The sequence below is a fragment of the Panthera leo genome, chromosome A1 (assembly GCF_018350215.1).
Source record: "Panthera leo isolate Ple1 chromosome A1, P.leo_Ple1_pat1.1, whole genome shotgun sequence".
In the NCBI taxonomy this organism is placed as follows: Eukaryota; Metazoa; Chordata; class Mammalia; order Carnivora; family Felidae; genus Panthera; species Panthera leo.
The window spans coordinates 78,491,548-78,511,874 of NC_056679.1; the positions used below are offsets into that span (position 1 = coordinate 78,491,548).

At 41.0% G+C, this 20,327-nt stretch overlaps 1 protein-coding gene across 3 annotated transcripts in view; it reads left to right on the forward strand.

Annotated features, from left to right (window-relative positions):
• Nucleotides 1-20,327, forward strand: part of MYO16 (myosin XVI) — a 615,829-nt gene that overhangs the window by 424,668 nt on the left and 170,834 nt on the right. For all 3 annotated transcript variants that reach the window (XM_042930188.1, XM_042930181.1, XM_042930176.1), the window contains exons 21-22: nt 1,134-1,206; nt 17,512-17,664. In XM_042930188.1, coding sequence (XP_042786122.1) covers nt 1,134-1,206; nt 17,512-17,664 — 226 coding nt within the window. The remainder of the gene's footprint in view (nt 1-1,133; nt 1,207-17,511; nt 17,665-20,327) is intronic.

Below are 20,327 nucleotides of genomic sequence, written 5' to 3' on the forward strand. Positions count from 1 at the left end.
GAGAAATTAGTCATTTAAGTGACATCTTACAGACCCTAAAGCATGACGGTTCTGCACGATTGTGCAAAAAAAATACAGGCACAAAAAGAAAGTTAGTTTCCAGTTGTGCGGTTTGGACCAGTCAAGTGGACAGAAAACAACACCAGCGTGTGTATCAACTAAGGTGGTTGAAGGTGCATCAACTAAGGGATTGAAACAATCCACGATGATCAAATATCACAGCCATTGGCAGAGAATCAGGACAGCGGTCCTCCTGATGATACTCCAGAGCAGGGCAGTGGGAAGGCTGGGTATGTGCCCGCCTGCTGACCAGCATTCCAGAATCATCTGGGGCTTTCTGTGTAAGAAGCCACCTCATGCCCTGTCCCCGTGGTGCCCCCGCTCCCCGCAGAGTCCAGGATGTCGGGGCTCCCACCACCCCTAGGTTCTCCTCCCCGCTTTCTTCACTCACGTGAGGTTCCTCATCTGTGGCTGGACCTTCCAAGATGCTAGCAAACTCCAGGAGAGAGTTTTCACCGAAAACAGCAGTATTGTAAGGTGCTCACGCCGCTTTCTTCCAGTTGTACGCCCACGGATCATCTCCTTTGTTCTTCTTTGTTTATGAGGATTTCTTTAGGAAGGTCGCTCTGTACTTTTTGACGTGGCACAGTTCGGTCTATCAGAGAAGGTGCCCACAGCTTCATCGTGGCTTGTACCGCATTGACACGTGATGAAGAAACTGCGGGACTTACTGCTCGTGTGGTCTAACAAGAGACAAGGAGGAGAAGGAGGAGCTGCTGAGGGCATGTCGGCAGGTTGACATTCTTTCCAGGGAAAGTACGTGCAGTTGAAGTAGAGACACAAAGACTGTTTCAGAGGAGCAAATACGGGGCAACCCATATACCGTCACATTCTAAGCTTAGAAATCAGTGTGTTGTACTCCCGTATCTGTGTTTAAATTAAAGCCTTAAAAGAACACTTTTCTTTTTCGGAGCTTTTGTATGAGACTCTGAGATAATTGTTGGCTGTTTTTAGTTCTACTGGAAAGTGATATGCAAAGTGTTCCGATGTCTTTGACCTGAAGAGGGGATGGGGCCAGGGGTCACGTAAGGGCTCTGTGTGTGCTTGGTCACTGATTCACTGTTTCCTTTCAGCACACAGACGTTGGATATTGGAATATTGGACATCTTTGGTTTTGAAGAATTTCAAAAGAATGAATTTGAACAAGTAAGTGCATTTCTTTTGAAACTTTATCACTTTAATGTGGTTTTTTTTTTTCAGCTAATAAATTGACTCCTTTATTCAGTAGAGACTATCTGCATGATTACTTGCAAATACAGAATTAAAATAAGTCCTTTGCTATCCTGTTTTAAAATTTGTATCCCTAGTTCATGGGCGTATCCATCCTCTTTACGTGGCCTGTAAACAACGGGCATAATTTTTTTTTTTTTTAAACTGAAGTACTTGTTTTAAAAGACAGTGTTGAGCTGAGTTGTGCTTACAGAGATGTTGTTTCAACAAGGTTTGAGAGACAGAGGGTGTCGCTTTGTGGAATCAAGGCAAAGGTCTTCAAAAACCTTGGCCAAAAATCAGAATGGAAATACTCCATCATGCTAAATACTGTTACTTGTAGGTTCGGCTCTGTGTGGCATTCATACATATGCCTGTCGGAAAGTCGTAAAAAAAAAAAAAAAAAAAAAAAAAAAAACAGATTAAAGAGGCACTGATTGTTTTTAATCCACTTACAATTTAGGGCACTTTGAAAAGTGCTAGTGTCTTTTCTTGTTTTTTAAGTATCTCCTTAGTAATGTATGATTCATGAAATCAAAGTAAGCATATCTAAACTTTAGTTGTTAAAGAAGAGAGTAGAAAGAGAACTTGTCCAGGGCAGCAGGGAAGGAGAGATAAACCAATAAAGAGGTATTGGTGGAAAGAGAGAAAACCAGGCTGTGCTACATCATGGGAAGAATCACAAGTGGGCCGTGTTTAGGGAGAGCTTTGAATAATTATGTCATTTGTTCAGGTTTATTTTTCTTTCTTTCTTTCTTTCTTTCTTTCTTTCTTTCTTTCTTTAGAGAGAGAGTGCATGAGTCAGGGAGGGACAGAGAGAGGGAGAGAGAGAATCCCAAGCAGGCTCCGCACTGTCAGCATAGAACCCCATTCGGGGCTCAAACTCACGAACCCTGAGATCACGACCTGAGCCGAAACCGAGAGTCAGACGCTCAACTGACTGAGCCACCCAGGTGCCCCTGGGTTTATTTTCTCAAGGCAGATGATGTGGTGGTTAATGACACCAGATGTGAATTTGAAACCCCATTCTGTGAGCTTTCTTGGTCAAGAGGAAGAAATCTATAACGAACCTTGGTCTCCTTTACAAGAGACTTACAGAGCTGTGGGGTTTAAGCTGGTTACTGGCATAGAAGTTCTGGCATCATTCTTCTAACTCATGTCCATGTGTAAGAAATAGCGGAGGGCCACTGTTAACTGTTGTAAATGGGAACACTTGAAAACCTTTTAAAATTCAGCCTTATTTTTCCCCCCCGAAACACTGGTGCGGCATCTTGTGAATAGAGACTAAATCATGTTGACTCACCTAATCCAGGGTGAGTCACCATGAATCATGTTCTTTACAAAACTTTACAAAAGTCTGCTATGAAATAAGACCATAGACTTCTTGTCCTTTCGGACTTCTGTATCCACGGCTAAGCAGGGAGAGGGGGACTGTGGTTTTATTTATTCGTCACTTACTCTAAGGAGACTAGCGATGCACAGGGGTACAGGGCAGTTGAAGGACTGACTGGTAAGATAGTGGGTCCGCAGGCCATGACTGGGATGCATCTCTCAACATGAGTAGTTGACCGCAGTCTGGAGGTGGTATTGATTCTCGACATTTTTGCCTTAGAAAACATACAAGCTGCCATGTCCCTTAATGACACTCCCTGGTTTCTCCACCTCCTGGTAAGCAACATGCAGAAACCACAGGTGGGGCGGTGTCCTCTCACAGTCTCTGTGGGGCCACACTCCCAACCCCCTTCTCTACACCCCACATAGTTATCCATCCAGTCTGTGCTGATGACCGAGATGTACAAAGTATTTAAGTTGTTTCCTTATTAAAACTTATTTGTTTTATTACAATTATATGTACCCCTTATGCTTTCTTTCTGGTAGCTATTTTAATTACATATTTTAGAACGTATTCGTAGCCTGATATTTTTATATCGCAAGACACGGCATGTTTTCAGATCTAAAGAATGAGTCTCTATTAAATACCAAGAGGTAGTTTGAGGCACGGCTGGGTAAAATCTCAAAACCAATTCTTAGATATAAGTTAGGGAAAAAAAATATTTCTTTCTTTAGAAAAATGTACCTTTTTCCTAGGTTTGTTGGGCTGTGGTATACAATTGCAACTAGGAGCCATTCAGAAGAATAAAATTATTTTCTTTGTGATGATTTCAAATCTCTTCTCATAGTGGATTTAGCAGATTTCTAAATCTGAATGTGAACTTATATTAAAAGCTTTGGTTTGAATGCTACATTCTAGATTCTTGAGTTGCTAAGACAACGTGAACTTCTTCATTTTATATTCCATTGCAAACTTTCAACAAAATGTTTAACAAATCAATATTGTGTTCAGAATCAAACCCGGAAGAATATTAGTGCCTTTATAACTGTGTATTTTATTCTCTTTTGAGCGTTTTGACCCATCTATCAGCTATTTGCTAGAATGTCAATTCCTGCGGCATTGAAATTGTGTCTGGTACCGCGTTTTGTATATAACAGAAACTTAGTAAATATGTTTTCAGTTGAAATCCTAAGAATAAATTCAAAAGAAGACATCTTCAGAGTGGATCTCCTAGCGGTTTTCTTACTCAGGAATAAATGTATGTATGTCAATTGTTCCTCCATAAGCAGCCTGACAAATGTTTAGAACAGGGACAATCGGAGGAGATAACTAAAAAGCATTTCAAAACCTCAGCATCTCCAACCTCAGTGTCCCCAAGCAACTCTAAAAGATGGGCCTTTGTGGTTCCTTAGATACGAATTTATTTCAGTTAATAGGAAATGCTAATCCTGTTTTCTTTGACTTTTAATGAATCGTTTCTACTAGAACTATTTTATATATTATAATAAAGACCATATATAGAGTAAAAAATAGAACATATCTATTTATATATATATATATATATATATATATATATATATATATATACTCTGCATGGTTATCCATTTATATATTTATGTATTATATGTATAATATATATACAAAATTATATACATACGGCATAATATGTATAGAAACTCGGCAGTAGTTTGATGCATCAGGAGAAGGGGGTCGTATAAATAATTGGAGTCCCGAAGTATAATTCAGGAGGATCTGAATCTACCACCCTCATTATTTAAGTAATTACAGTATTGCCAGCTCACTCTCTGTTATGTAATCCTGAATTTTATAAACCCTCCCTCTCCTTTATCATGTGAAATTCCTCTCTCGCTCTGTAAAAATATCTCCTCACACACCGGGGAAGAAGCCCCTCCAGGCGACTCTTCGACATCACGCAGTCAGTCAATCCCAAGTGTGGAATGCTCAATAAACAGAAAGGTAGTGAGCCAGACAAGGCTGTCCCTTGCACATCACAGCGCCAGTGATGTCGGAGAGGAGAAAGCAGTCCCCTTCCTGACTGTGGAAAGTGGAAGAGAGAGGCAAAGACATTGATCCTTCCAGATGCAGTTGTGTGTTTGGAAAAGGGAGAAGAGCGAACGAGAACCTCGCCACCAACAATGAGAGAACTTGACGGAGAAGCCAGGGGGCAACACGAACACACAAAACCAATAACGCTTAGGTGCTTTAAAAGTAGCTTGCCAGAGCATGATGGAAAGGAAGACAAAGTGTGTCGAAATGAAGCAGGTCGCCTAGGCGAGGGAGTGGGTAGAGGGCTCCTAAAGTCACACGATTACACGTAAGCAGGTAGCGAGACTTGCTGGACGCTCAGCCAGAAGGGCTTGGTGTCTCGAGATGCGGGTCCTGCCTAGGCCGCCCGACTCGCGGAGGCGAGAGCGGTCCCGCTACAAATAACTGGGAAGACAGATGGCAGAATTAGAGCAGCCCCTTCCCGCAGCTCCTGGGAAGTAATGAATCAAGGCAGGGAGTATCTGCTAACGCTGCAGAAAGAGACACAGGCAAGATGCCCGTCGAGTGTTCTTGCCAAGAAGGAAAGATGGGGAAGGAGGGGGGAGGGGAAGAGAGAGAGAAAACCTTAATGTAATGAAGTTTCCCGAGCCAACCGCTAATTAACAGGGACGGGGGACCGAGGAACATGATGAAGCAAACCATGGGGATATGCTCTGCAAGATCCAGCGTGCGGGAAACCGTGCGGAGCAAATGGCCTGATTTCTTCAGCATATAAAAATGCAAGGGTAGCCTGCAGATTCAAAGAGATGTAAGAGACATAGAAATCAGTTAAATATATGGACATGGCGTGGATCCTTATTTGTTTAACGAAGTCTAAAAATTGCCACTTAACTAATATAACTTAAAATCTGGATAGCTGATGAAATGAAGGAGTTATTATTGATAAAAATTATGTGTGATAAAGGTACTGTGGATGTGTTTTTAAGTTCTTATATCTTAGAGAATTATACTAAAATACTTGCCAATTAAATGACATGGTGTCTGAGAGTTACTTTAGTATTTTTTCTTTTTTTTAATGTTTATTTATTTTTGAGAGAGAGAGAGAGAGAGAGAGCATGATTTGGGAAGGAGCAGAGAGAGAGAGGCAGACACAGAATCCGAAACAGGCTCCAGGCTCTGAGCTGTCAGCACAGAGCTCAACACAGGGCTCGAACTCATGAACTATGAGATCATGACCTGAGCCAAAGTCAGATGCCTAACCTACTGAGCCACCCAGACACCCTAAGAATTACTTTAAATGGGTCTAGTTTTGAGGGTAATAGAAAAATGTAAAGCAGAATTGGTCATGAGTTGGTCATTGTTGATAATTCTTCAGGCTTATTGATGGCAGATGGGGGTTCATTATGTTGGTTGCTGTTGACTATGTTTAAAACTGTCCATAACAGGGGTGCCTGGGTGGCTCAGTCGGTTAAGCGGCCGACTTCGTCTCAGGTCATGATCTCGCGGTCCGTGAGTTCAGGCCCCGCGTTGGGCTCTGTGCTGACAGCTCAGAGCCTGGAGCCTGTTTCGGATTCTGTGTCTCCCTCTCTCTGACCCTCCCCCGTTCATGCTCTATCTCTCTCTGTCTCAAAAATAAAACGTTAAAAAAAATAAAATAAAAATAAAATAAAACTGTCCATAACATAGTATTCTAAGAAATGAGAATATTTTGAGATTATATAAATATTATTTTCATAAATGCTAGAATATTTCCACACCTAACAAATGGTATTGCAAAGCTCTACATGCTATAAAACTTTACCAGAGGCACAAAGAACAAAGTTGTGGAAACTAATGATTTAACGTTCAATAATTTTCCTAAATTTCCCACTACACTCATAACATGCAACTATATATAGTGAAACACTTACAGCTATGGAGTCTAGTAAAATTGCATAGCAACAACCTACTGTACAAACATAGAGAATTTGAAGAGAGAATACATTTGTGAAACTTAAAGCTTCTGTGGCAGAAGATAAAATTATGATATATGACCTATCTTTATGTCAGGCTCCATCTAAGCTGATTTCAGAAGGGTTGTCAAAGATTTGAAACGTTTCCCGGCTTACAAACTCCTTTCTAAAAGGTGAGATTTACTGGATGAACAATAATTCAACCCGGCTTGGGCTAAGTGTTTAAAGACTTTGGAAAATGCCAGATACCTTGACTTCTAAAATTTTATGAAATGAGATTACATAGTTTGGCAACGTCGACCTCAAAAAAAAAAAAAAAAAAAAAAAAGAATTCCATAAAATCCTTAGTTGTGGAATCGCTGTCCTAGAAATGATACTAAGATAAAATTATCACCCTTCACGTGGAGTATCCCATTTTACAGAAGGGATACCTGTGGGTGATACAGTTTTTGCTCTGCGACAGAGTATTAGCATTACCTGCAGGGAATTTTTTTCTGGTTCATGTGCATGAAGTTTACAGTTCATTCATTCAGCAGTGCTGGCATGTGAATGAAGTTCTAGGTCCTGTTCCAGACACAGGTGCCATGGTGTGGTCAACAGGATACAAATAGAAGAAGGGCCAATCCTTTATTTTTTTAATTTTGTTTTATGTTTTATTTATTTTTGAGAGAGAGAGAGAGAGAGAGAGAGTGAGCAGGGCGGGGCAGAGAGAGAGGGAGACACAGAATCAGAACAGGCTCCAGGCTCTGAGCCGTCAGCACAGAGCCCGACGCGGGGCTCCAACCCACGAGCCGCGAGATCATGACCTGAGCCGAAGTCAGATGCTTAACCAACCGAGCCACCCAGGCACCCCAAGAAGGGCCAATTCTAATCAGACACCAGGGGAGAAAGACTGGGAAGCTTTGTGAGCAACACATTGCTATTTTAGCTCCAAGTCTGACAGTACCTGTGTAATCCTCATCCTGTCGAATGTCCTGATAGCTATTAGGCTTCAGTATTGATCCGCTTACTACCCAATGGATCTATAAAAACAAAAAATATTTTATCGTTACATTGTGTCACATTTAGATTCCAAAATCATGCATACGTTAAATATCCAACTCTATCTTAAACCATTTTCTGCTCTAGGATGTTGAGTTTTCCGAAATCATTTCAACAACTCACCAAGCTACTGATACAACACAATTTAAGAAAGTTTAGTTTCCTTACATAGCAGAATGCTGGTATAGGGCAGGCCACTCAGTTTCTATAGAGAAGCAAAGAGCAATTAAATAACGAGATGTTATTTTAATGTACTTCTTGCAATAATATTGGGTCCTACTTTTATTTATTTATTTATTTTTCAATATATGAAATTTATTGTCAAATTGGTTTCCATACAACACCCAGTGCTCATCCCAAAAGGTGCCCTCCTCAATACCCATCACCCACCCTCCCCTCCCTCCCACCCCCGATCAACCCTCAGTTTGTTCTCAGTTTTTAACAGTCTCTTATGCTTTAAAAAAAATTTTTTTTAACGTTTATTTATTTTTGAGACAAAGAGAGACAGAGCATGAACAGGGGAGGGGCAGAGAGAGAGGGAGACACAGAATCTGAAACAGGCTCCAGGCTCCGAGCTGTCAGCACAGAGCCCGACTCGGGGCTCGAACTCACGGACCGTGAGATCATGACCTGAGCCGAAGTCGGACGCTCAACCGACCAAGCCACCCAGGCACCCCAGTCTCTTATGCTTTTAAAAAATGGTACGGTTAGAAGTCGTTGGCAGGGGTGGGGGCGCCCAGCTGGCTCAGTGAGTGGAGCATGTGACTCTTGGTCTCAGAGTTCAAGCCCCACTGTGGACGTGGAGCCTGCTTAAAATAAATAAACAGAAAATAAAGCTTAAAAAGTAAGTCTTCTTCAGGTAACACTTTTAGAAAAGTTATTCTGAGGAAACAAAATGAGTCAGGGAAAAGCAGTTTTAATTGTGTGAAGTGTAGTACATTTAATGACCTTTTTTCCCCTCCAAACCTATCCCTTAAATAATGTCGCCATGTTAGCATTAACGGAAGCAAGCTCAGATAATTTAAGTAACTCATAGAAGATCACAGCATGAGGGGCGCCTGGTGGCTCAGTCGGTTGAGCGTCCCACTTGCGGCTCAGGTCATGATCTCATGGCTCATGAGTTTGAGCCCCACCTTGGGCTCTGTGCTGACAGCTCAGAGCCTGGAGCCTGCTTCGGATTCCGTGTCCCTCTCTCGCTGTGCCCCTCCCTCACTCATGTTCTGTCTTTCTCTCAAGAATAAATAAAACATTAAAAAAATTGAAAAAAAAAAAAGAAGGTCACAGCATGAAACTCTGGATTCAGGAGTCATGATCTGTGCTGTTTCCAGGTCCAAAGGTTCTTTGAGGCTAGACTTAACTGTGTGGTATTGGTGTACCTTTTGGAAGCTACTGCCTGCTCAGGAGTATATTTGTTTGTATTTCTCTTAGGACAAAACATTATTTACTCTATTAAATGTAGAAACAAGAACTTGTTTTTCTGTTTTTGTTTTTGTTTGGTTGGCTTTTTTGGTGGAGGTGCTGGGGAATGAACCCAAACAAGAAACTTTCAATAAATTTTATTTGCCATCATTTTTTCCCATCGTGGAGTGTTTCTCCCCATTCTTTTACCACGCATACGTAATTTAGAGAATGCAGGCACGTCTTCTTTATTGGAGAATCCCAGCGTGATCAAGAGGAAATGTTACAAGACGTAGTGAGAAGAATGAATGGGTTTGGAAATATACATCAGGTCCCTCCAGACAAGAGTGAATTGAGGGTTTTTTTTAGTGATGACTAACCAAGAAAATGCTTCAATTTACAATAGTGGCTGTTTAGATATAACATCCAGATGTGCTAGCCAGGAATATAGATTCAGTTACGTTCCTGTTAATAATCAATAATGACTACAAGTTCTCGACCCCCCACTGTGTCAGCCGCTTCTCCTGTGTGATCTCTAACTCCTGAGACAGCTTTATGGGAAAGAGCCCTCAGAGAGAAAAAGAGAAAGAGAAAAAGAGAGAGAGAGAGAGAGAGAGAATCCCAAGCAGGCTCCGCACTGTCAGGACAGAGCCCAGTGTGGGGTTTCGAGCTCACAAACCAAGAGATCATGACCTGAGCCAAAGCCAAGAGTTGGAAACTTAACTGACTGAGTCACCCAGGTGCTCTGAAAAGGGAAGGCATATTGATTAAGCTGAGATTTGTTGCCAAACACACACACACTCACACACACACACACACACACACACACACACGTTTTGTTGAAAACTGATGAAAAGTGCAGTGCCCGAAGGTTTAAAATATGAGAATTTTTACCAGAAGTTATGTTTCCAACACCTGGGCATGGCTTGTGTGCAAACAGAAGGGTATATTTTATGGACAAGGTATCATACAAAATATCTAAAAATATTTTTTTCCTTTCACTTGTATTTTCCAGTTGTGATGTTAGAAGATTATTATGTAGAATATGGCAGTCAGTATAGCCAATAGGTTTATTATTGGCTGACCCTTTCAGTCCTTCGCTCAAATCCCCAAGTGGTAATTATTCCTATTAAAGGAGAACACAGGTATGAATTAGGCCCATTAAAATTATTAATTATATATATATATAATATATATATTATATATATATATTACATATATATAATATATATATTAGAAGTGTGTTGCTCTAAGTGAGAGAGTCACTAAAATAAATGTTGGGAGAGAACGTGTTTTTCGCCTGTATAAAAACTATATTTTTGTGCCTAGAAGTAACTTCCATCTCCATTTGCTTAAAACCTAGTCTGCAGAGTTTGACTTTGAAATCTCAGAGGGCAGTGGAGGAGGCAAGGAGGTTTGGTTTAGGAAAGAGTAATCCACCAGAGAGGGGCGGACGGCCGGGGCGACGGGAGAGGCAAAAGCCAGGCAATTCCAGGGAAGATTGCACGGCAGCATCGGGCACCTGGTGTGGGTGGGTGCCCAGCTCCTGCTTGCCGCCTGAAGCTCCTGGGGGAAGGGGCCCAGCACACCGCGTCTACACGGTGTTTTACGCTCCTAGATTTACGTGACATCAGTGTTGGCCAAGCCACTGTTGTCTGTCTATCAGGTTGAGACAGATGGGGCTGAGAGAAAGGAAACAGGCCTTCCCAGACAAGGACAGAGAGAAGAAAGGCCCCTGCATGACATTCAAAAAGGCAAAATAAATTAAAGAATTTAAAAGCTGAAACAGAGACATGCTACTCCCTCACCAACCCCTGCACCTGCTGGTTTACAGATAACGTGTCAACATCAGAAATGATTGATTTATTGGGGAAAGAACATATCTGGAAAGCCCCGAGGCATTCTTCCAAAAAGGAAGGTAGAGATTCACGGTATACCCGGGACAGGAAAGGCCCTGAGAAGTCCTGCAGAGAAGCTCATTAACTTAGCTTAACTCAAGGTTTCTCCAACAGGGTTCTGATTTAGCGTTTTTTAGATAATATAAATTGACATTTCCTTCGATTAGTGTTCCGCTAAGCACATACAGAAAATGCAGAATATCTGAAATCTAACATCGCTCCTGCACAATCTAACTGCATTCTGTAAGTGTATTATATGTTCGTATCTATGCTAATTGATGAACAAACCAGTTAATAGATAGTGTATGCTCCCTGCCCTCTTCTATTTCAGTGTGTTCACCAGGCAGGTCTGCATATTAAAATCACCTGGGGCGCCTGGGTTGCTCAGTCAGTTAGGTGTCCAACTTCGGCTCAGGTCATGATCTCGCGGTTCATGGGTTCGAGCCCCGCATCGGGCTCTGTGCTGACAGCTTGGAGCCTGGAGCCTGCTTTGGATTCTGTGTCTCCCTCTCTCTCTGCCCCTCCTCCACTCACACTCTGTCTCTCTCTCCTTCAAAAATAAATAAGCATTAAAAAAATCACCTGGAAGGCTTTTAAAATGTATCAAGCCTCACTCTGACTTCATTGGTTTGGGGTCAGGCCCAGACATCAGCATTTTATGAAAGCTTCTGGTCATTTCCAGTGTGCAGTTAGGGATGTGACTTGCGTCTAATGCCTGGGGCTGTGCCTTCAACTGGAGTCGGCTTTAATTAACCTCCTACTTTAATTCTGTGATGTAAATGTCATGCTCTATTATATTTTTGCTTCAGAGATATTTCACTGAGTAATGAAAATAAAGGGAGAACAGTTGGTGAAAATTTACTCAAGAAATTAAGTTTGTCATTAATACAAATGATAGGCCATCTGGATAAGCAATAATGTTCTGTTACCAAAGAGTGTTTTCAAGGGGTGCATAATTTTTATTATTAAACCAGTTAGCAACGGCACTTAATGTACAAAGGCTGTATTTTAATCAGAGAAGGGTGCGTGCTAATTAAGCAGTACTTAATAATTGCTCATTTTCATCTATGAATACTCACCTGCACTCGCATGCAGGCTACTCTAAGGAATACCCGGAAATTTAAAGGGACCCAATTACGATTCTGATGGATGAAGTCAAAAAGTAAAAATGATTGCTTTGCATTGAAGACGATCGTATTCTCAATTATTGATGCAGACCAATACGTAAACTACTTTGCCTATAAAAATCTTTCACTGTGTATTTCTCTCATTGTGTTTAATACGTACCCACATAACGTACAGACAACAAAGACAGTTTAGCGAAGATAAATCCGGAATAAGCAGGTTCTGGCCAGGATTGGGGCCACCTTTTGGTGGGGAGGATGCATTTTTTTCAGGTGTCAGCTGGGTATCTGACACAGGCTGGTATATTCATATCAGCGCCCTTAGCTATGTTTGCTGGCCGTTTGGAAGTTCATGCTACAGCAATTCTTTCATATTTTAGCTTTGGCTCAAACAGTGAGTGCTTTAAACAATATAGAATAGGGACAGGCAAACTGTCTTGGTAAAAAACTATCATGTCCGCATTACTTGAAAGTGAGTTTGAAAACCGTTCTGCTTTGGACCGTGCGCGTTCTCAGTGATACGGTTTACCGCTGAGGACTGCTCTCCTCTGTTCGAAATACAAATATATTCCAGTTCAGAAAATGCCACTGTAATAAAGACTACAAGTCAAAAATCACTCCCCAGCCTACTCAGTTTTCCACACCGAGCTGGAATTTTCCCTATGGGATTTTCATAAATTACTTCCCCCCCCCCCCCCCCCCCGCAAATACAAAGAACATGATGTACAATAAAAGGTTCAGATTTATTGTTCGGATCACCCCATGTCACAAAACCCCATCTGGTACTGCAGCTTCTGAATGCTGAAGCTGGGTACAGAAGCTGTATGTTTTATGAGTCGTCTTGACCAGGATACTGAGAAATTGAGTTGTATCCAGAAGCATTGGCCAAATCCTTTTTCTGTTAGCTGAAGTTTGGCAGGTTGCTTCAGGCCTTCCTTGGGGCAAAAAAAAAAAAAAAAAAAAAAGGAATAAAAACTTGTACTTGGACCCCTTCCAGCTCTTTCCAATTTTACCCTGGCTTCGACCACATTCCCACTTGGTATCACCATTTTGACCGGAACAGTGGACCGATTCGGTGAAGCCAATACTCAATAAAATATTAGTTAATACACTCAATAAAATATTAGTTAAATAGTAGCAAATGAAATATCTGTTCGTATTATAAAAAAGCTTACATCAGTGACAACAGCCAGGTATATAGAGAGATGATCAGCCATGAGACAGTCAGGGGCACGAGGATTTAGTCAGATTGTCATCCAAAGTAATTTTTGCAACCACAGACCTGCCGTCCATCATGATCACAAAATGATAAGAGAATTCTCTTCTGTGTGTTTGAGACAGCCACATCCAAGTATTTTCAATTAGAGGGTCTCAAAATGAGGGGAAAGGTAAACATCGTATAACTTGGGTATTTCTTGCACAAGAGAGAATCAGCCACTGATGTTATACTTTGATATCCTCTATCAGACTTCTTTTTACCATTTCACACGGTAACAGACATCATCTTATTTTTTATGGCCTCAATATTTGTTTCCTGAGCAATCTGTTTCCTAAAATATATTGCATCGAGGCACACTCCCCACTTTTAAACCACTTCTTTGGCATAACATCAGACTGCTGAGATACAGAACCTATTTGTGTTTTCTTAAATGGTTTAATGTCTGTTTTAATATCAAAATGTTTGAAACATTACAATTGTGTATATCATATAATTAAAGAGAATATTTTCCAACGCTCTCATTCCATAATGGAGTCATTTATTTTCTGTTCACTTACTGCAACTGTTTCAAATTTTAATAACCTTTTATAGCATTTATTCGTCTTTAGTAACAAAATTACTTCAGTATTACAGGAGTATAACACATTATTAGATTGGGGAACATCTCAAAATCTTATTTTTTTAAACAAAGTGAAATCGTTTTTAGAACGATTTTTTTCTTTCTTCATTTTTCTTCTCTAACAACAATTTTCAGAGATTTCTGTTTCTTTTTTATGGTAAAATGAGAGAGACAAATAAATGTATGACTTTCCTAGTGGGGCCCCTACTGTGGACAGATGCTATGCAATGTTAGAGAAGGGTTTGTGTTTCCAGAATCACTTCTGGAGATTCATATACTGGAGGGTAAGAAAGGCACAGATCTTGGTCGGCTGGTGGCAGTTTTGATGGAGGACAGCAAGCGGAAGGGTGTGCTAGGCTGTGTCAGCACCAAGGAAGGAAATATTTTTCATCCGGCCTTTAAATAATGAGTTCCATCTCTCCCTTTGCCAACGATAATGTGCTAACCTGATAGGTCTGTGTCCATACTTGTTTTGTTTTTCCCTTAACAACCAAACATGAAACGTGAGATGTCTTATGCGGTATGTTGTCACCCCAAGTGACTGTGGTTGTAATTTTTTTTATATACATTCAGAGAATTGATGGGTGGCAGTGAGGCTTTATCTAAGATACTTGTACTTTACAAAGAACTTCCAACCTCGCGTGTATCTCAGGAACTCTAGTTGTAAAGGCACAGAGAGAAGAAGTCCTAGCAACTACTGGCCAAATCAGATAGAAGGGAGAAAACTCAAGAAATCCCAGAGACCACGGCAGGGGTAGCGGGAGGAAGAAGACGATGCAAAGGTCAAGTCTAAGTTTAAACAAATGGTCTCAGTTCTTTAGGTTTTGAAGTAATTTCAACACAGCAGCGATGCGGCATGGTTATTTTCCTTTTAACCTACATCTTGTTTTGTGGTAGAATGCAATAGGAAAACGTTTTCAGTCTAAAGACACTCATCTGATGGCCAAGTTTACAAAAACGATTTTTTGTTTTTACTGTGAAGTCAGAGCTGCAAGAACAGCGACTGGAAATGAGGGCAGTAGTCCGGGACCATCGTTTTCTGGCCCGGAGTTAATAGGAATTGCTTTTGTTCTCCGAGTGTCAATGCATGGCATTTAGATCTTATTGTTAATGTGATTATTATTAGTTAAACATTTTATTTGGTATAATTCTGTGTCGATTATTCTCCACCTGGTACATTTCTAACAAAACACTGATGTACATTCATCATTGAAGTAATTGGACTGGATTAGGTCTGAGCCTCCCCATTTTCAGCTCTCCAAACACACTTTGGTCAGCCTAGCCCCATGCCTTCAGTCCTGTCACCATGTCACTGTCCCTAAAGACATTTGAGCTCTGTCTACTTGCGAAATTCTGGTCTGGGTAAGAAGTAAGGAATGGAACCCGGCAGCAAACCATTGGTCTCAGGACAAACTGTGTGTTCTGACCAATGCACTGTACTGATTGGTTTGTTTCTTCCCTGAAACCTCTTCCTCTGAGATTCCATGTCTATAGAATCCCTTAAACTCCCAGCCTCCCCAATAGCTGGATTTGTGAGAAAACGGCTTTTTCTTTTCTATGTTCATGTTGTTGTTGTTGTTGTCCTTCTTCTTCTTTTTGTTTGAGAGAGAGAGAGAGAGAGAGAGAGAGAGAGAGAGAGAGAGAAAGCAAGAGAGCATGAGTCAAGGAGGGGTAGAGAGAGAGGGAGAGAGAGAATCTTAAGCAGGCTCCATTCTCAGTATGGAGCTTGGGACTCGATCTCATGGCCATGTGATCATGACCTGAGCTGAAATCAAGAGTTGGATGCTCAACCAACTGAGCCACCCAGGCACCCCTATTCTCAGGTTATTCTTAATTCATGAATACCCACACCTTTATCTGCATGTGTAGACACCCATATGGAGAATTAAAGAATTCTTGGTGTTGGTCATTTGCAGAGGAGGTTTGGCCTGCTGATAGGAAGGAAGCTGAAACATAAGGATTGTTCCTATATGTCTAGGAGAGAAGCCATGAGCTCCCAGTAGAGGGACAGGAATGTTTAGGAGGAGTTCCCACTTAGCAGGTGTTATGATGATACCAGACTTGCAGAAGAATGTGAATATGTGGAAAGAGGGACATAGGGTGGTCTTTCTTTTCTCCAGTGACTATTTCAGTCTCTATGGCCTACAAAATCTTTGACATTTTCACTATATAACTATAGCACATTCATATTAAATATAATCCTAGATATTATTTCCTTTGAAGATGAGATCTGATTTTCTTTTATTTTTTAACTTTAAAATTTTTTTAATGTTTACTTATTTTTGAGAGAGAGAGAGAGAGAGAGAGAGAACAGGGGAGGGCAGAGAGAGAGAGAGAGGGAGACACAGAATCTGAAGCAGGCTCCAGGCTCTGAGCGGTCAGCACAGAGCCTGATATGGGACTCAAACTCGTGAATCACAAGACCATGACCTGAACCAAAGTTGGATGCTCAGCCGACTGAGCTACCCAGGCACCTCTGATTTTCTTTCAAAAGCTTTTTTTCCCAGTTACTTTGATTTATGTAAATTGTTCATCTGTCATTATTTTCAATGACTTACTCAATTCTAAATAGTTCCAGTGATTTCTGGATTTTATCTGATGTAATGTAATTGCTCGCATGCACATGGTCTGCGAGACTAAATGAGCTCATGAAGGATGTGGGTGTAGACAGAGAAGACTGAGCCCTGGGCCACTCCAGGTAGAGGTAGAAAAGAAGGTAGAGAAGCAGTGGCCCAGGGGGCAGGAGGCCACAAGCCTGTAGTGTCCTGGAAGAGAGCAGAGGCAGAGGAATCCGTGTGAGATATCACTGGGAGGTCAAGGAAAATGAATACCAAGAATTGAACATTGGATTTTGGAATGCTCACGTGGTTCTGGTGGTGTTCTGGTGGAACGCTGGGGACAAAAGTTTATCGGAGTAGCTTCAACAGTGGTGGGGGGGGTGCTGGAGAAGAATTTGAGATAATAAGGAAAGACAACTCTTTGGAGGTTTTCTTGTTATAAAAGAAAGCAGAGAAGTGACAGGATAGCCTAGAGAGGAAGTAAGCCTTCATTTTTGTAAGATTTGTGGTATTTTGTGTCTTTTTAGTTCTTAAGATAATTTTTCAGATTAAGAAGTAACATATTTGTTTCTCGATGGACAGAAGAATTGACAGTTGGAGGAATATAAAAAACTTTCTGGTAAAGAAAATAGTTTCGGCAACAATGCTTAGAGAAGTTCTTCTTTCTGAAGGAGACTCACGTTCTCTTGCCCATCGTGGGTACGGAACAGAAATGAGGAGGCAGGAGATGTTGCTCCCCTCTCTGGGCTTTCATGGTAAATCCAACTTTTATCCTCAGTTGTTGACTAGAGGCAATTGGAATTTTTTTTTAAATACTCAAGTATAACCCCCCAACTTGTTAGTGTTGTACATTATACTTCTTGTGGTTTTTAATGTATTCAAAATGGAATAATCAGACCGTATGAAGTCAACAATATGAAGTGAAACTTTCTGCTTTGGCTTCTCAAGCCGTGCCCTAATGCTTTATTGCAATAGACTGATTGGTGTGGAACGTTCGTGAGTCAATATGCCACCGATCTGAAATGGTCACAGAAGGAGTGGATCTGCATGGCCATACTTATCTTGTGAATTGTTTTCTTCTTCCCCACAATAGCTTTGTGTCAACATGACCAATGAGAAGATGCACCACTATATCAATGAAGTGCTTTTTCTACACGAGCAAACAGAATGTGTACAAGAGGGAGTTGCCATGGAAACAGCTTATTCTCCTGGTAACCAGACTGGAGTTTTGGATTTTTTTTTCCAGGTATTCACATAATATAATTAGATACTTTACAGGATTTAAATATGCTAGAGACAAAGAATTTTCTTTCAGTGGGCCTTATTTTTGAGATCTCTTTGTATATGAGGCTTCATTGTATTTATGATTTTTCAGTCAAATGAGGAGCACAAGTTAGCTTTTTCTGAAGAGGTATTTGAAGGATTCTCAATTCATTGAAAGGACTGGAAATACCAGATTGTATTGTTATGAAGATATTCAGCCTTGGTTATGTCACCAAAACTCTCCTGTGGCACAGTTACAAATGCCCAATGTTCAAAATTAGTATTTTATAAAACAATACTAAGACTAACGAGATCATGAAACAAATTCAATAGAATCTTTTCAGCTTATCTTCAAAGATTCTAAATTAAAATATGGAAAAACACTGGAAGAAAAAGTATATATCCACATATCCTCAGGATCTACGCAGGTGTGGATCTTTGCCTAACAAAAATCTACCATATCCTACCTACTAATATAAGAAGATATTATATACATCTATAAATAATATCTCTAAGACACTCAAACTTTGTTGAAAACTGATACCATTCAGCTATTGGAGAGCATAGGATGTGATTTTCTACTCTTTATTTGTATAAACGGAGACTTACAAATTTATACATCTGCCTAATATGTAAAATATTCTCGTTTCTATTACCAACCTGTCAACATTTTTTTAATTATAGAAGAAGCCCTCTTCTTCCAGAAAGCCCTCCCTCATCATGACACATAAAGTACATAACTTCTGTATGTAAGGTTAAAGAATGTCTTCAAAGTGACAGTAACATGTAGTGAACCATGTATGGGAAGCTGCAGGTACCCGCCACCCTCCTTCTCGCTTCTGTATCCTTGACTGCTAACCAGTGGTCGGCAGAATGACGTTAATTCTGTCTCTTTGACGACCATCCTTGAGATTTCACCTTGGAGTGATTATTTCAATAGGAGGACCCTCATCAGTATGAGGGGGACATGAGAAGGGACATTTCTGACTGCTACTTCTCTTTGATGCCCATAAAAATGAAAAGACATAGCAAGTATAGGGTGAAACTTGGGTGTTTACCTACAAATATGCAGGTCTGTGTGGCAGACAAGCATACCCTACGATAATACCAAGGAAGCTTATTGTTTCCTTCTTAGTACCCATAATCCTTTACTGCTCACAAATATCTGAAATATTTGCATAGACCATATTCATATTTCAACAAACATGTATTTGTCTTGTATCCAGGAAGTGTGGGGGTAGATCCAGATTCTTACCCAACTCTCCACGAGTCAGGTGCATTTTACCACACTGTCCGTGCTCGACACCTTCTGTTGTTGAGGCAAAATGGCATATCCTTCAGGAGAACAGTTCAGTCTCTCCTGAACCCTCACTGCTGAAGGAATTGAGGGTCGTTTTTAGGACTTTTTCTCCATGTTCTATTTTCTTCTTCAGACACTTGAGCAAGTTTCCAAGTCTGTAATTTGTTTACCACCATTCTTTCATGGTTTTATATTAAACGTTCAGAAAACATAACACATACACATTTTAAAATTTCTGGCGACAATACAAATTATCTTGGTATCCAATCGTCTTATCCTTGGAAAATATCATCTTGCTTTTGAAATAGAGTGGTCTGGCTCTTTGGGAATTGATCACTTCCCTTGGGGCCTTGACTCTTGAGTTGCTGAAACACCCATTAAAGCTTTAAATTCTAGCCTCCAAAGAGAAGGTCTGTCACTGGCCCTGAAATATGCATGCACTTGCAACATCCTTAGCTAGTCCATTTACACTCCCGCTGTGTGTCCGTATGGACTCGTGGCGGGGGTTGGGGGTGGGGAACAAGGAGGGGAGTGTAACAGCACGTGGAGGGGAATCATGGCGTGATGCTCAGAAGCATAGGTAAAGAAGCAGCTTCTGATCTTACATATGAACATCTTACTCTTCAGCAAATAAATTGAAATGGAGAATCTCTGATCTTCTTAGTACATCCCGGGCAGGTCCAGTCCTCTGCCAACTCCATGTTGACTTTTTTTTTAGGGTGTCTATCCATCCACTTTGTGTACCTGTGTATTTTTGTCATCTCGGGGCTCTTGGCTGGGGTCGCTGGCTCTCTGAGAATCTCGTCATGTACCACACAGTGGACTTCCTTCTCCAAATCTCCTCATCAAATACATTTTTCTGTTGGTAACAAAAGTCTCTCAAGGTGTTAGTGACCCAGGGAGTTCGCCTTCCTAGTTCCTTCCCAGGCCTCTTTCTCAATCAGTTCTTCCTCTCCTCCTTTCCCAGGGAAGCTATCTATCTGCTTGTTCCAGAGATGGTGCTTTAGTTGCCAAAGGGTTCCCGAAGGTTCCCCCTGGTGTGTGAGCCCCCACTGAGCCTCCTTATGGCTGCCACTTCCAAACTTTCTTCTCTAGGTGGCCTTGGAAGGATCTCAACTTTTGCAGCCCTCAGATATCTATATATAGTTTTTACATTTCCTTTACCATGAACAGGCAACTCTAAGAGGCTTAGGACAACTAAACTATTCCAGCTACAAAGAAATGGCTTTCTGTTGGCCAAATCAATAGCATCACGAAAGGCCTGTGATGCTACTGTTTGGTGACCTCAGGTAAAAACGCAAACTGAATCGCTAGAGGGGTCAGTATTGATCCCTTCACTTCCTGGG